The 17,718-nt window shown below is 40.4% G+C and overlaps 1 protein-coding gene across 1 annotated transcript in view; it reads left to right on the forward strand.

Moving 5' to 3' along the window:
• Nucleotides 1-16,589: 16,589 nt before the first annotated feature.
• Nucleotides 16,590-17,718, forward strand: part of SLC25A26 (solute carrier family 25 member 26) — a 138,406-nt gene continuing 137,277 nt past the window's right edge. The window contains exon 1 of the mRNA XM_069476043.1: nt 16,590-16,702. Within this exon, the coding sequence (XP_069332144.1) occupies nt 16,670-16,702 (33 nt within the window). The 5' untranslated portion in view covers nt 16,590-16,669. The remainder of the gene's footprint in view (nt 16,703-17,718) is intronic.

Consider the following 17,718-nt stretch of genomic DNA (forward strand, 5'->3'; position numbering starts at 1 on the left):
GACCTGTCCTTGACCCTTATCCTCATCCTCAGACTGACCCTGATCCTCACCTTGACAATAATTCCTACCCTTCCTTTCACAGGGCATGCTGTAACCCTAACCCTTACCTTGGCTCTCCCCTCACTTTGACCTTTACACCTACCTTGTCCCTGACCCTCTCCCTGACTGTGACCCTTACCTTGACCCTGAACCTGACCATCATCCTTATCTTGACCCTTAGCCTGACCTGACCTTCAATGTGACCTTCACCCTCACCATGACTCTGACCTCCCTCCTGACATGATTCTGAATTAGACCCTGAGCCTGATTTGACCTGACATTGACCCACAATGTGCCCCTCACCCTAACCATGACTCCAATCTTCGTCCTGATGGTGATCCTGAATCTGACCCTGAGACTGACCCTCAGCCCTCTCATGTTCCTGACCCTCAGATGTCACTTGACACTGCTTCTGACTCCCCACATCCCAGGTCTTACTTGACCCTGCCTCTAACCAACACCCTGACTCTGACCCTAACCGCACTCCTGTCCTGAACCTGACTCTCTTCCTACCTTTACCCTGAACCTTGCCATGACCCTTACTGTGAACTAAATCACACAGAACACTGACCTCACATTGATACCTAAACTGACCCTGGCCCTCATTCTGATTCTGACCCTCACCCCTCCCCTGAACAATGACGCTTGTCCTGAACCTGACCTCTCACCTTGACTCTGATCCTAACCTGCATCCTGAACCTGAAACTGACCTTCAGCCTCATCTGAACGTTCATCTTACTTGACACTCACTCTGGCCATGACCCTGACAGTGGCCTCAATTATGAGCCTGACCCTGTCCCTGTCACTGAGTATTATATCAACACTGACCCTAAAATGTACACTCACCCTCACTCTAACTCTGATACTCACCCTGAATCTGTACTTGGCACTTGCTCACCTTTGTCCGGATACCAAACCCTTCATGACCTTGATGCTCCTTCACCATGACATTGACCTTGACTCCCACCTTCACCCTGTTATGACCCTCTCCCTGACCCTCACTGTGACTCTGCCCTGATCCTCACTCAGGGTTGATCCTAACCCTGACCAGAGTTACACTGACCAGGCCACACTGACCCTGATGTGGACCATCATCACCACACTGAGTTGGAGCATGATGTCTTGTGTGCACACACATTCTACTTTCATCTAGATTTCTTACAACTTGCAATAAGAACATACTTTTGAGAACTATATTTACCAACTTGCCTACACTTGTACTACATCTTTTCAAATACACTGCTTTGATTCATGTTAATATAGTCTAATACAATGAGGTAAGAAAAATATAAACAAAGATATGGTGGTTTTTATTGTTCTTATTTGTTACTATGCTAAATTATCCCTGTGGCAGCTCATGAGTTAAAGGGCTGAAAACGTAAACTTTCCCAGGATTCCAGACTGATCCTAGCACCCTCATCATGCTTGGCTCCGCCCACTGCCCTTGTGGCTTCGCTCCCTCTTCTTTGGCAAGGGCTGGGTGGGCTAGGCTAGCTGGTGGCAGCTCGGGAGGGTGGATGGCACAGCACACAGACTAAAAGGATGTGGCCACGGTTCCCGGCACTTGGCTCACAGCTATGGACCAAGTGTCATGGTCGTCACAATGGATCCTTTTAGCAAAAAAATATTAAAAGATTATATGCTGGTTACTGCTTATTGTGGTTACTCTGCAAATGCGCTTCCATAGAGAATGGCAACACATCTATTAGGTGATGTGCCTAATGAGAGCAAAGGAGATCCACGGTGAGTGTGCTTTCATGCTCTCACACAGAGGAAAGCAAGCGAACAAGCCTGTGCTTATGTTTTCAAGAGCTATTTTTAGAAATGGAAAAATTGGTTTTATAGGCCACAGAGCTATGCATCTTGTAAAATCAAAATCAGAAATTACTTTTAGAGGTAGCATAAACTTTGGAGAGTTCATATTGGATAAGGCTTTCATGGAGAACTTTCCTATCAGAAAATGCCACAGAGCTAATTTAGAGCGATTGACAAAGTGGGGGAAAACATCCTAAGACTCCAGAGTACTTCCTATGTGCCGGAAACAGCCCAGGGTGCTGTGTTACAAAGGGGTTTGTCTAGTAGTGTATAATCATTAAGGAAAAAATGACTGATGTTTCTGCTTCCTAGACAATAACCCAGCAGTTCACTAGAGCAGCCGATGGTCAGGGTGAAAGAAAGACAACTGGCTGATTATTCTTTGTTATAATCATATTTTCTTGCCTGTACTCATTTTGCCTCCTTAGCAGAGGAAATGAGACCAGTATGAAATCAGGCAAGAATGTCAAGAAATTAGGAAAAAGGAAAAGACATGGCCATGACCTTTTAAAAAGGAGCTTTTTCTTGATCAAATAAACTCTGCTTTGAACTTGCCAAGTGAGTTAACAATTTTTAATCCTTCACTACAACTAGTGCACCTGCACATTGCATGTAGGGAATTGATCTTGCCAAGATATTTCTGAGTTCGTTTTAAGCCCTATTATCAGTATAATAAGTGACTATTTCTGACGTAGCCATAAGCACCATAGCCCTGAATGGGCAAGACTGATAGTTGCACTATTAAACTACCAAAATCTAAGAAATGCAGGCTCAATATTTTATACTACATAGGACAAGAGAGTAAAAGCAGAAGCAAATGAAAACTGCTATAAATCCATGAAAGCAGGTGAGCTTCCTATAAAAGCTCATTTAAGCAAGAAAAATTGTTACTGGTGAAGTTTACCTTAGCAAGGGTGTTCAGGTGTTCCAAGCTAAGAATCACCTGTGACACTTGTTCAACAGTAAGAACTCCCACACACCTTCCTTGAGTCGTTCTAATTTTGCTCCATTATGTGATCTTACACAGCAGCAGCCTTAAGAGCTGCCATTAAGGAATCCCTGTAAAAAGAGGAAAGATACAAACAAAAGAAGGGATTCTGCTAAGTTACGCTGGGTTTGCCATTTAAAAACTGGTCGTGAGTGTCTGAGTGGCAATCCTGAAGCTTCAACATCATTCCATCTCTAACGCTTAGTTTACCATAAAAAAAGTTAATGCACTGTTTTGCTTTGTTTGAGATCAAGGTTAAATTTAAAATTAAAAATTATGTGTTAAAATTATATTAAATTGGGTTCAACTAAATAATATAATAGTGGTTGTCTTCTTAAGTGGTTTAGTTTTATAAAATTTTTACACTGATACAATTCATAAACATTTAATATATTAACTAAATTGTAATCTCCAGATACCTAACTAATTTTTAAAACTTAGGCATAATTTAATTAATAAATTGCCCAGCACTTTGGGAGGCCAAGGTAGGAGGATCACTTGAGCTCAGGAGTTTGAGATGAGCTGGGCAACATAGCAAGACCCTATCTCTACAAAAAAGAAAAAAAATTAGCTGGTTGTAGCGGTGCATGCCTGTAGTCCTAGCTTCTTGGGAGGCTGAGGGAGGGGGACCACTTGAGCCCAGGAGTCTGAGATTACAGTGAGCTATGATCGTACCACTGCACTCCAGCCTGGGCAAGAGAGCAAGACCCTGTCTCAAAAATAAATAAATAAATAAATAAAATAATTAATTAATTTAAAAAATTAATAAATTATCCTTAAATGCTTATAATTTCTAAAAGAAAAAATACAAACCTGCTGACTAAATAAAATTTTAATTTACCCTTATTTCTTTAAATGTCAGTAGATTAATAAAATACGAAAATACCTTTGGGAGATAATACAGAGATGTTTCGTTTTGCATTTTTCAATGTTTTTAAATAATAGATAAATGCTCACATATAATTACCAGGATGGCTTTTAACTTTTTGTCCTCTGGGTGTTTCTTATGTCTAGAGGAAAAAAAAGAAAAGATTGATTACTTTAAAGATGGTGATTGTTATGGTGTAATTCATAAAAGCAATTTGAATTACTGGAGTATTTACTGCGACAGTTCTACAGTGGCTTGATTACATTCTAGGGTCTGCCTGTTCAGCTGACACAGTGGTCCCAGACCAAATTTAGCACCTCATACGCAGTAGGCATGCAGTACTGTATATCAGAAAGAGGCAAAGAGGACAATGGAATATTCTACCCAGTTTGTTTACCTTCTTCTCCTATATCTGAATTTTTATTAATAATGTGATAATTGACTTAATGATGCGATCCTAGAACTGCTGTCCTTGTAGGAGGAAGCTTACATGAAAAGAACAAGAATGGCTATTTGAGTATGTGGCCAGAAATACCAATGCCATCTACTTTTGGATGTTCATTCTTTTGGATTTTTAGAGTTTTCTGTTTTTAAAAGCATGTATTATAATACCAGTACCCCCCAAAAAGCAAGAACATTGTCTTGGGCATCATGATATTCCTACTGATAGGATCAGTGACAGGAATAGTAGTAAGAGTTCAGTAAGGATTAATTGAGGAATGACTTTCTTGGATTAACTGTGATTGATGCTGATAGGGGCTGGCAGCACTTTGTTGAGAAGGAGTATGATGCTGTTTCTGTGATAGATTAGCAATGTCTGCCACGTGTACAATAGGGTAAAGTCAGGGCACATGTAAAATGTTTGCTTTGTTTATCTGAAACCACTCTTCTTGACTTAGGTATCAGCTGACATTTTAGACAGTTAGTTGATTGAAAAGAGAAAGACTAGGGGTGGGGTAAAGTATTGACCAGGAGGACTAAAGGGTTCTGAGATGGAAATATGAATCTTGGAAAACAGATTCTGCCGGTTCCATGTTTGGCTGAGAACATTGACTTTGGGGGGAAAGAAAGAATTTCAAGCTCTCTTATTTGTTAGTTGTTTGTTTTATTAGGGCTTTGCAGAAATTAAAAGGTTAGGTTCTGCAGTGCAATAGTGTTTTAACGTTTCACTAATTGAACTAAGCCTGTGATGTGCAACGAAAAGGTTTTCATGTTTATTTACTGAGATTGTGCATGCATTGTGTTAATTTCACACTCTTTGAACATGTATTCCTCCTTGAATTAGAGAGAAAAGAAAGCACTGTTGAGGCTCAGAGATAAAGGAACGATTTCAAAGAACAAACAAATGGGTTTAAAATTCCCTGTCCCTAGAGTCTTATACCTTTCTCTCGTAAGGAAGCAGATGGTACTCATAGGTCTAACTATCTTCCCAAAACTAGGTCATCTCAAGGCTTTGAGTCTAACATTGGAATGGGGGTGCTTACAGGTATTTTATTAAGAGATTGAAGAGAATTTGAGAGGTAGAGGGAGACATTTGACAGCATAAATACAAGGGTCTTATACCTACCCCCACTCAAAATTATAATACAAAGTATTGCAATGCTGTGTAAAGCAGTGTTCATTTACATTTGGAATAGAGCATATTTTATTGCATGGGTGAGGGACAATTAAGTTCTCTGTCACATTGTCACACATGCAGTTTGAAGTATGAGAACTTACTGCTTCACTCTTTCTTTTTGCCCCCATCTTCCTGATCCATGGAGGCAGCCCCTTGGTCTTGTAGAAGGCTTATTAATTCATTCAATCAACTAATATTTAGCCATGGACCAACACTCAAGCTACACCTAACTAAAGCCATTTGATCATAAGGGTATCTGTCTCACTTTGGGTTTCATCTGCAATAGGCCCTGAGATAAGGTCTTTGGTACAGGTAGCGTTTGGGGGAAGAAAACTCCTGGAAGTACAAATAAAAATGTAGAAAAAGTGAGACAGGAAAGGAGAAACAGATGACAAGGTGAGTATAACAGAGCAGGTTAGTGCTGCAAGCACCTGGGTCTCAATCCTCCTGCTCACCTCTGAGAAATTGAGACATACTTAAAATCTCCCCTTCAGAGGGAAGGCTGGGGCATGTACACACCCACATATCTCGATTGTGCCTGTGAGTTTCCCATGGTGCAAGGGAGAGGGCTCAGGTAGAGAGGACAAGAGACGCTGATTCTTGAGTTGGGATGTTGTCGGTGTGCCAGGGAGTATCTACCATAGCTATAGGTGAACTCAGGGGAACCAAGGAGACATAGGGCAGTACATCAACAGCATCTACTACAAAATCCTTGCTTTCTCTACTTCGAGGCAGGGTCCATTTTGGAACTATCAAACTTCAGACTGAAGTAGACTCAAGGCTACCATATATGGCTATATATGTTGCGCACCATTTAACTCCAAAGATTGCCACTTACATAGATTACAATGTAATTATTATTGCGTAGAGCTGTCCAATGAAAAATCTGTAAAACATTCACAGGGACGTCAGTATAACTGGCATCCCTTGGAGCCATGTAATAGGTAATCTGCAAAGCTCTACACACTGTTTCTTTTATAAGAAAATCCTCTTATGAAGGGTAGGTATTATTTTTGGAAAAGTGAATAAATTACTTTTAAAGCATTAGACAGAGGCATTTCAGAATAAAAGAGACGACTTTAGTTAACATATTTGTGTCAGCCCAGCAGTAGTTACAGGTTCTATGTGGCAATCAAAGTCAAGAGACCCAATAGGCTTTAAAACCTGACATCATGTTTTCTTGGCCTTTTAGATGGATACGGGACCACAGCCAGCACCTGTGCCTCATTGGAGGCCTTAACTGTTAGCCAAATACCCCACCTTTTGGGCCTCCTCACCTACATAGGGCATGTATAGCTGCCTCACATTCCAGGTTTGTGTGTGACACCTTAACACAGAGAAGCTGCAGCCTCATTTCCCCAGTCCTTTTGCCCATTCTGGTCTAGTTCATGGCTCTTCCACTCTTGGTGTGGTCCCAACAATTAGGAGTTTCATGGGAAAAAAGGCAGATATAACCTTCCGCCTAATATCTTAATCCCCATTTGATTATTATATATATTAAGGTACATAATCTCGATTTCCAGTGAGACAGTACTATGAGAAAATCTACCTCAAACTTGTTTTAAAGGCAGGATTTGGTTGAGCCCAGGTCTGATATTAACATTTTACTCATAATATTCTACGTAAATTTTGATGAATGAGAATGTACTGCCTATAAAATGATGTATTTCATCTCTAAATTCCTGTTCAAAGCAATTGACAAATGCTATAAACTTTCATATAAACAAATGCATAGTTAAAACCAAATTTTTTTCCTCATTACAAATTAGTCTCATTGTTAATTGAGAATATTTGGGAAAGAAGATAGGCACACAATATATATTTTAGAAAGATATTCCTCAACTTAATTCTAAATCTTTATTATACACCTGTGCCAATATTCTTGTCCATCTAATCTTTCAGAGGACTATTGTAGAAGTTGAGAAACAGAGGTGGAAAGGAGAGGTGGCCTAATAGATCATCTGCTATTACTATTGATAAATTGTTGAAACAGTGTATCAAGAAGACAGAGGTAATGTTCCCATGAATTAAATATCCATTGTATGCTAGCATAAAGTAAGTACACTGTGAGTACTTGTACAAGCATAGTGCTCTCTGAGTACTGACTAAGGTAACTTACATATTGCATGGAAAAAGATTTTGTAGTTAAAACACTGTGGAAAAATTACTCTCTTTCAGAAGGGTTAGTCAACTGTATTTTTACGTTTTGGAAACTTTTATTTTTAATCATTCTTTTCCAAGCTTTACTAAAATGAAAATCTAGCTTCTTTTTTTGATCTTCCTGTTTTATTTCTGAAGCACCCTATAGTCTCATCGCTCACCATAATGACTTTTAAAAAGAGAGATGATTTCCTGCTCTTGCGAAACGGCCAATCTATTGCCAACTGGGTCACAACAGAAATGATTTCTCATTGCCCTGGTTGGAATCAGTTATATCTCTGAGAGAGCCCATTTTTTTTTTAAAGGAAATCTTGGCAGGCCAATGTTAGTGAACTCTGGGAGGGGCCAGGGATCGGGGAAATTAGGAAAGAGATTGCTACATGGGTTCCAATTGTTCTCTTGCCAGAAAAACATATTGCAAATTGACATCCTTTGTTTTCCGACTGTCAAAGATATAGGAGCAATAGTTTTCTGGGGGAAAGAACACCCTGAACATGCCGACAGCAATGCAAATCCTCTAGCATAGGTCTCTAAGAGTCTTGGATGCCTACTGGACCTTCTCAGTGCACATCAGCTTTGTTACGAGCTACAGATGCAACTGTGTATGGTCTCCTTCATTTCCTTCCTTTGTTCCTCCTTCCTTCTCTCCTGTCTTTTCTTCATCCCAACATTTGAGCCCATACTATGGCTCTGGCACTAAGTATTCAGGCATTATCTCTGTCTTCATGCATTTTTATAGTCTAGTGGGGAGACAGATGTTAAACAACTGGGCACACAAATACAGAATTACAAATTGCAATCAGTGCTGAGGAAAAAATATGATGCTACGGGAAAAAACTGGTGGGAGTGTGGTGATGTGAAGAAGGAAGCTTTCCCCGAGGAGAACACATTAAGTTGAACCCTCAGTAAAAGTTGAGAAAGAAGGAAAAATGTGGGAGTAGAGGTCAGGCATGTGCAAAGGTCCTGAGACTGAAGGTGTGGACAAGCTTGACTCCTCTGCGGGACCAAACAGCCAAGTATTGTTAAAGCTTTGCTAGTGAAGAAAGGTGACTAGTGAGCCCTGAAGTTGAAGCAGTAGTCAGGGGCCAGCTCAGTCAGGCTGAAGGCAAAAATATAAAATGTCTGTTGAGAAATAAAACCTGCAAAAGGAACAAAACTAAAAATTAACAGAGGCTGTGGGACTGCACCTGAGTGACACATTACCTTCCAGGTGGCAACATGTTCCCTTATAATTATTTGGGGGAATTGTGGCCATTTTGCAATGTCAGCAGCATTGAACCTGAGAAATGACAAAACAAAGGTATTTGCTCACCTTTTTCAAGTGATGCTTTGAACTCTAAAATGTTCGCAGGGACCAATCAAGAAGATTTATGTTGGGCCCGTAGCATTAAGCCTAACGTGTTCATTTAGGACGCATGCTGGTAGCTCAGAAGAATAAAAGGTTGTGCCCTTTTGAATGGAGGCCTGCTGCTTGTTTGACAGAAGGTAATAAATATAAAGACCACAATGCCCCCGAGCTCTTCGGAAGGTTTGCGATGAGGAAGGTAAAAAATGGCAAACTGGGCCTGGGAGAGGTACCTAACGATGAGGGAGCTGGTAAATGGAAATTTGAAGTAATACCTCTCATTCTGCTAAACTTTTCCATATCGGTGGCTCATCTGGGGTCCTGTGGCTCTTAATAGAGCTCTGCACTTATTGCTGTCGCCCTCTCTGCTTCTCTCTAGCAACTCTGCCTTATGAAGGGGGGAACTTTCATTATTTGTTGATTAATGAACATCACACGCATCAGTTTTTTGTGAGACTGAGAAGCATTTTATCTTTGAACTTAAAGACTTTAATGTGTTCCATCTCTTCTGAAGAAGTATCTTTATTTATTGTGATAAAATAAAACATAACATGAAACAACCATTTTAACCACTTTTTTATTTGTTTATTTTTGAGATAGGGTCTCTCTCTGTCACCCAGGCTGGAGTCCAGTGGTGTCATAATAGCTCACTGCAGCCTCAAACTCCTGGGCTCAAGCGATCTTCCTGTTTCCCCCTCCCAAGGAGCTGGAACTACAGGCATGTGCAACCACAACCAGCTAAGTTTTTTATTTTTTGAAGAGACAGGATCTTGCTATGTTGCCAAGGCTGATCTCGAACTCCTGGGCTCAAGTGATCCTCCCACCTCAGCCCTCCTAAGTGCTGGGATTACAAGAGTGAGCCACCGTGCCCAACCTCATTTTAACCATTTGTAAGTGTACAGTTTGGCAGCATTAAGTACATTCACATTGTTGGGCAACCATCATTATCATCCATCTCAAGAATTTTTCATCTTCCCCAACAGAAACTCTGTACAGTAATCCTCCCTTGTCTGTGGTTCCACTTTCTGAGGTTTCAGTTACCTGCAGTCAGTGGCGGTTAGAAAATATTAAGATATTTTTTGAGAGAGAACAAGACAGAGACCACATTCACATAACTTTTATTATAGTATATTGTTATAATTGTTCTATTTTATTATTAGTTGCTGTTAATTTCTAATTATGTCTAATTTATAGATTAAACTTTATCATTTGCATGTATATACAGGAAAAAACAAAGTATATATAAGGTTCAATACTCTCCAGGGTTTCAGGCATCCACTGGGGGTCTTGGAACATATCCTCTGTGGATAGGCGGGGGTGGGGCGGGGTGGCGCTACTGCATCCATTAAACACCTTCTCCCTATTTTTCCCTTTCCCCAGCCCCTGGCAACCACCATGCTACTTTCTCTATGAATTTGGCTACTCTGGGTACCTCATCTAAATGGAATTATGTAATATTTGTCTCTTGTGACTGGTTTATCTCAGCGTAATGTCTTCAAGTTTCGTCCACGTTGTACCATATGTCAGAATTTTCTTCTTTTTTAAGGCTGAATATTCCATCGTATATATAAATGTATATGCCACATTTTGTTTACCCATTCATTTGTCAATGGACATTTTGCTTGTAGAGAAAGTATCTTTCAAACATGGAGCAGAGACATGACCTTTTCCATTTCTTATATCTTACTTTTCTTTTTTCCTTTCCCTGCCCTTTCCTTCCTTCTCTCCCTCTTTCCTCTCCTCCTCCTCTCTCTCCCTGGATAGACGGAGGATGAAATTTGACTAAGGCATGTTACCACTGGGAATCTCAAGAACTAATGAAATGACTTCCTCTTTTAAAAAAAATATAACAGACTTTATTTTTTAGAGCAATTTTAAGTTCGCAGCAAAATTGAGCCGAAAGCACATAGATTTCCTGTATACTCCCTGTTCCTACACATGCACAGCCTCCCCTGTTAACAATATTCCTTACCAGAGGGGAACATTTGTTACAATCAATGAACCTACATTGAAACATCATCACCCCAAATCCATAGTTTGCATTAGGTAAACCACTCTTGGCATTGTACATAATCATGTGTGTCCACTATTACAGCATCATACAGAATAGTCTCACTGCCCTAAACGTCCTTGGTGCCCTGCCTATTCATTCCTCCCTCTTCCTAACACCTGGTAATCACTGATATTTTTACTGCCTCCATAGTTTTGTCTTTCCCAGAATGTCATATAGTTGGAAATATATGATATATGGCCTTTCAGATTTGGCTTTTTTCACTTGATAATATGCATTTAAATTTCCTCCATGTCTTTTTATGGCTCAATAGCTCATTTCAGCATTGAATGCTTTTCCATTGTCTGATGTACCCCAATTGATTTATCTGTTCACCTACTGAAGGATATACTGGTTGCTTCCAAGTTTTGGCAATTAATGATAAAAGCTGTACCATAAACATCCATGTGCAGGTTTTTGTGTGGACATAAATTCTTGGCTCATTTGGGTAAATACCAGGGATCGCAACTGCTGAATAGTACTATATGTAGTTTTGTTAAGACATTGCCAAACTGTCTTCCAAAGTGGCAATGACTTCCTTTTGAGTTTTATTGTTTTTCTTTCAGAAACTAGGAGTCCAGGCTCCATTATAACACTTAAGTCACAGGATGGCAGTATAAACTAAAAGAGAAAGTAAATAAGGTCTGAAAGTCAGGCCCCTACACAGGGCCTGGCATCAGTGGTTGCAATTTCTCTGACTCATGCAGAGGTGTCCAGGTGAACTGAGAATGGGGATATGGAGTCAGAGCAGTTTTCTATGACTCTTTTAGCCATTAAGTCATTATTTTTGAAAGCCTACCAAGGTGTTTTGCAGAGCAAAAGGATAGGAGAGGAGTAGGGTCCCTGAAGGGTTAGGCGATGGTTTGGACATCCGGGATAAATAAGAAGTTGGACAAGAGTCAGGCTTCTTAACCTAGTGACTAGAAGGATGGTGGAACATGATAAAAAAGCAAGTTGGGAGGGTAAGACGTTTGTAAAGAAAAAGGCTGACGTGAACATACAATTGGCACTTAGCACTTGCTGATGGAATTAATTAATTTGGAGAATAATAAAAGCTGTTTTTTTGGTCTAGCTGGAAGACTATGATTTAATGGTGGCTATTTTTCTTTAAATTTGTTTAAATGATTAACAGGAGATTTATAAACCCCATTTATGTTTTCACATTATTTCCAGTACTGCAAAGAAAAAACATCTCCAGTTGCCCTTGAAGATAACAAAAGTGAGAGGCTGAGAAAATTCATTTGCTGCCATCATCTGTGTCAGGTAAGTGTCACAAGGGTGACCTATAATTATCCACTGCCACTTCAATAGAGGGGAACAATTACAGCAAGGGCACTTCTGTGTCATATTTCAATGTGACAGACTTGCAGACCCGATGGGCAGTCAATGCACAAGGCATAAGGTTTTAGAATAATTTCCTCACCCAATAGAGTGGAGATCTTTGTCAGAGAATGTGAAAATTAGCTGAGCAACATTTAATCCTGATTATTTTTATATATGTCTTAGAAACCTAGCCAGAGCTTTATCTTGGGTCAAATATTGAAGAAAAACCAATTATGGAAGATAATGAACTCTATATAAAGTGTAGGCAGGTGTACTTCTACTTGCTCACAGAGAAGGTTGAGAAATTAAACAGTATCATATCAGTGGCTGTCAGCTAGGTAGGTCAGCAGCAAAAGATTTATATGATGGCAATAGTTGTAGTAGTAGTAATTATTCATTTAAGATGACCACTAATGCAAAAGAAAAAGAAAAAAAAAACCCAGACAGATAATTTTTAACGTACCCAGAAATAGCCAGTCATTGTATAGATTTTTCCTGTGCATTTGTATATATTGCCTCTAAAATTACCCCCAATGATTCCTGCTGCCTTATGCTCATGCTCTTGTGTAATCCACTCCCTCTGCATGTGGGCTGGCAAAAGTGGTGGGATGTCACCTCAGATACTAGGATATAAAAGACTGTCATTTTTATCTTGGATATTCTCTCACTCTCTCTTGTTCCCTCACTGTGATGGAAGCCAGGTGCCATGTTGCAAGCTCCGAGATAGAGACGCCCATGTACCAAGGAACTGAGGGAGGGCTTCAGTCAGCAGAGAGTGGAGAACTGAGCCCCTCAGTCCAACATCTTGTGAGGAACTGATTCCTGCTAATACCCATGCTAGTGAGCCTGGAAGTGGATCCTCCCCCATTTGTACCTTCAGATGAAGCTGCAGCCCGAGCTGACAGCATGACTGCAGTCTCCTGAGAGACTTGGAGCCAGCAGGACCCAGCTAAGCCTCATCCAGATTTCCGACCCACAGAAACTCTGATGTAATAAATGTGCTTCGTTTTAAGCTGCTAGTGTTGGGGTAGTTTGTTATGTAGCAATAGATAACTAATACGTACATATTTACAAAAGTTGGATTATATTGTCTTTTGTCAGCCAGAGTTTTAGCAGTAAACAGAAGGCACTCAATTAGGATTCTGGAAAGAACTGTGGGCAGCATGAAGAAAATTAACAAGGTATGAAGAGGACGCCAGAGCTTACAACAGTGGAAAGCCATTATCATTGCCAGAACTGAAGCAGAAACAGGAGGAAAATGTTACCAGAGGCCAAAGAGAGGTGAGTCACAGAGGGGGAGACTATTGCAGAGGGACACAACCCCTGTCAGAACTGACTGCAGGCAGGGAGGGAGCAGAGAAGAAATACCCTGACCTCTTTCTCCCCCAATAACAATCCTCAGATCTGCCCACGACTTTCATTGGCCAAATCCAACTGTAAACTAGAGACTCTTTCCTAGGGGTCAGCCCCCTGGGGCAGAGAACAAGGCAGAGAAAGTAGAGAATGGGTTTGCTGGGGCATGATGAGAAAATTCAGCATAAGCTATGCTCCTGTGTAACTATTTTTATGCTTAATATCTTTCTATATCATTAAAGATTCTTCTACATCATGGTTTTAAATAACTACAAATGAATACTAGAATCAAATTATCTCCATCACACACCAATGAACATACTTGATTGCATAAATTCTTATTTTTGATTGATAAACAGTGAAATGAATATCCTTGTAGCCATAGTTCTATGGATTTTCTTAAATATTACCCCAGAGTACAATGCAAGAAGTAGAATAGTTGAGGACAAATCACGTTTTTTAGGGTTTTGTTGCATCTTGCCATATTGTTCACAAGAAAAGTTGCTGTAACTCTGCCTCTCAAGAAAATCTTTGCCTATTTGATATATTTAAAAATATATTTTATTGTTGTTTTAATTTTCATTTCAGTATTATTCATGAGTTTAACACATTAACTGCCATGTGAGTTGTATTTAAGTCATGCTAGTTTTGAGCCCAAGGCCTCGTGAAGCATATGTAACTCACATGTCTCTTCACCTTGGGAGCCATGAGAACTATTTTTCAAGTTACATATAACTCACACAAATAAAACAATAAAAAAATAACAAATTTTTCATTACATTAGAAAGGATTGTTTTGTTTTCAAAGTTTTTATTCTATTTTCATAATAAAACACTGTGGCCCCAAGGAAAAACATTTTTTTTTCTAGTGTGGCAGTCAATGTGTTAAAAATATTTTTCACATGCTCATTAGCTATATGTATTTCTTTTTTTGGCATCTTTGCCTATTTTTTTCTATTGGTATTACTGTATTAGTGTTTTTCTTATAGATTTATGGGAGCTAGTTGTACATTAAAAGTTTGATATTATCATATACACTGCACATATTTTTCCCAGTTAAAAAAAATTTCACACATAGAACCTGTTTCTTTACCTTGAGAATTGTAAAATGTTTACCTTTTTCTTCTAGTATTATTTTAATAGTTTAATTGTGTCAATTAACACAACTGTTTTTGAAGGCAAAGTATAAGATGGAGATCAAACATTATTTTTTCTATATGGTTAGCTGACTGTCCCAAAACAATTTACAGAGTCATCTTTTTTTTTCTCACTAATTTGAAATGCAAACATAAAGCCACATGAAAAGTGTACCCTTGATTCTATCACTTAAGGGAAAACTGGCCTTTCAAACAGGCCTTTTAAAATTTTCATCTGGCTTTCCTTCCATCATATGTATTTACTACCCTTTGCATGGGTGGGCCTAATTGGATCACATGAGCCCTTAAAAGAGAAACAGCAGCAGCAGCAGCACAGATTCTCCTGCTGGCCTGGAGGAAGTAAACTAGTGTGTTTTTGAGAGGGTCTGTGGAGGGGTCCACATGGCAGACAGGAGAGGACTGATGTTGTATAGGCAGCCTAGGGAAAAGCATTCTGGGTACAGGGAACAACATGGGCAAAGTGCGGAGGCTTGAAAGTGGATAGTGTGTCTGTCTGTGAGTAGTTCAGCCAGTGGGAAGAGGGACAGGAGACACCAGCTGAGAGGTGTGTATCATGCTAAGAACTGGACTCTCTACCATGGGCACCAGAGGGTTATTGTTTCAGCAGGGAAGTGATATTACTATCATTTATAAGGAGTACTTCCTACGAGCCAGGAACTAGGCTAAGAATTTGAATTTATTGTCTTATTTAATCTATTATACAGTACTCCCACCTTAATAAGTTACTATCAACTTCACTTTACAGGGGAAAAAACTCAATCTTAGAGAAGTTATGACCAAACTCAGTAAGTGATAGCTCAGAATTTGAATCCCATCTAACACCTAAGGCTATTCTGCTAATCATTTCTAGATCATCTTATCTACAAGAGAGTAAGAATAATTCTAAGAATAATTGTAGCAGTGTCACAGAAGGTGGATTGAAGAGAGGCTAGACAAGAAGCCTGCTAAGACTACTGCGGGGGTTTTGAGGAAAGATGATGAGGGCATGAAGTAAATTTTCAATACTTGGTCTGCTATGTTCATTGTAGCTTTGAGTTTTGGTTACTTAACTCGTTGGAGCATCAAGATCCTCTGTAAAGTGAGGATGGTAGTGGTGCTGACAGCACAGGGTTTGTGTAAGGATTAAATGAGAAAATGTCTGTCAGTCACCTAGCACCACGTCTGAGATGCAGTTGGCCCTTAACATATGTAGAAGGCTAGAAGATATTAAAAAAACATAAAGACAGGTCCACTCCAAGAAACTTTTATTAAGTACTTAACGTGTGCTTCAAGGTGTACACACGGGTGCAACAGCGAACAAGACAAAACAAGTAAATAACTGAACAAGTAAATAATTTTAAGTGCAATAACTGCCTGTAAGAAGTGGAGGATGCTAATTTTTAGCTTAAGTAAGAAAACTAAAAAGTATTTTTCTATATTTTTATTTAATAACCTCTGATAATGAGTTAATACAACTTCAGAAAAAATTTGTACTTTTAAAACCAAGAGATAAACCAAAATGAAATAACCGATTTGGATTCTGAATAATGAGAAAACACAGGCCGAGCCTCTTGAAAGCAGTCCCGCCCCTCCACGCTCTCCCGCGGGTGTTTGCCTTTTACAATCACCCAACCCACCCAGCAGAGCTTCCCTCTGGATCCCAGCCGACGCTTATTTGCTCGCGAGAGTTCCTCCATCTGGCTGCAGCACAAGGCAGCGGCAGGAAACAGAGGCAGAGAAAAGCCGCGAGATTTAGCTTGATCACCGCCCCCCCCAGGCTCCGCCCCTCCTCCCGGCGGAACTCCTGGCCCAGCTCCCCTGGGTTGCACGTGCAGTTGTTGTGGTTCTACGTCACGTGGTCCCAGAAGTACAGGCTATACAGGTTCCGCCTCCAAGATGGCGGCGCCCAGCGCACGAGGACGTGACCGGCGTCTGTTAAATCTCGATTTATAGCCTTGAGTAGGTCTACTGGGCCATGGACCAGCCAGGGTTCATGGCCTCGCTGGTGGTGAGTGCAGGACGGTGGGGTGGGTTGCTCGGAGTTCCGGAATCCGGCCCTGGAGCCCGCGGGGGCTTCTCTGCACTAGCGCTTTCTTCCGGTTTTGCGCGCTGGACTGTCCTTGGGTCACTGGCATCCAGGTCTGGGAGGGAGCGCGGGGATCCCAGGGTGCCGCCTGGCCTGGTATCAAGGCCTTTGTCTGTCCTGCCCAGGTGTGAGAGAGAGACGGGGGAGCGAGGGGTTCTTGACTCATTGTTTTCCGCAGGTTTCCACTACTCATTGTAATTACTCTTCACGTTATATACTGTAATCGCTCCAGAGAACTTGGGAATTAAGGAAATACCTGTAACAAAACAAAATAATCCTTGCTCAGATCGCCCACAGCTCCTCTGTCCAAGACTACGGTTGTCTTTTTGCTGTATCTTTGTTCAGTCTTAGAAAATGATATATTAATCAGTACATAATTAGTCTGCTTTTTCCCCCCCACAAACCTAGGCTTTGGGGAATATTGATGAGCACAAATAGCTCATCAATAGTGCTGTGGAGTCAGTAGACAGGCTTAGTAGTTAATTCCGTAGAAAACTGAGAATCAACATGTTTTAACATCAAAAACCAAAAAACAAGGATAAAAAAATCCTTTAACAAATATTTTGGAGCCTCTGTTATGGTAGGCCCAGTAGAGAATATTAGTTACAGCAGTGAACAAAACAGATTGGCTGCTTACATTTTCATTGTTGGGGAGTTGGCAGAGGCGGACAATAAGCAAATATTTTTTAAAACGCCACTTATAGGGCAAATGGAGGTCTAGAGGCATTTATCCGTGTAATTATCCAATGTTTGGTGTTGCAGATGTTGGAGATAACATGGTGAACAAGACAGACCTGCTCACAAGGGTCAGCTGTTGGTGAAAGAATAGTAAAGTGATTGTTGGGATAAATAACAGGTGGCTTAGGTGCAGGGTGTTATGGGAATATGTGAAAGGAAGGGGTGGGTGCCTTAGCCAGACTTGTAGAATGATGGTTTTA

The sequence above is a fragment of the Eulemur rufifrons genome, chromosome 7 (assembly GCF_041146395.1).
Source record: "Eulemur rufifrons isolate Redbay chromosome 7, OSU_ERuf_1, whole genome shotgun sequence".
In the NCBI taxonomy this organism is placed as follows: Eukaryota; Metazoa; Chordata; class Mammalia; order Primates; family Lemuridae; genus Eulemur; species Eulemur rufifrons.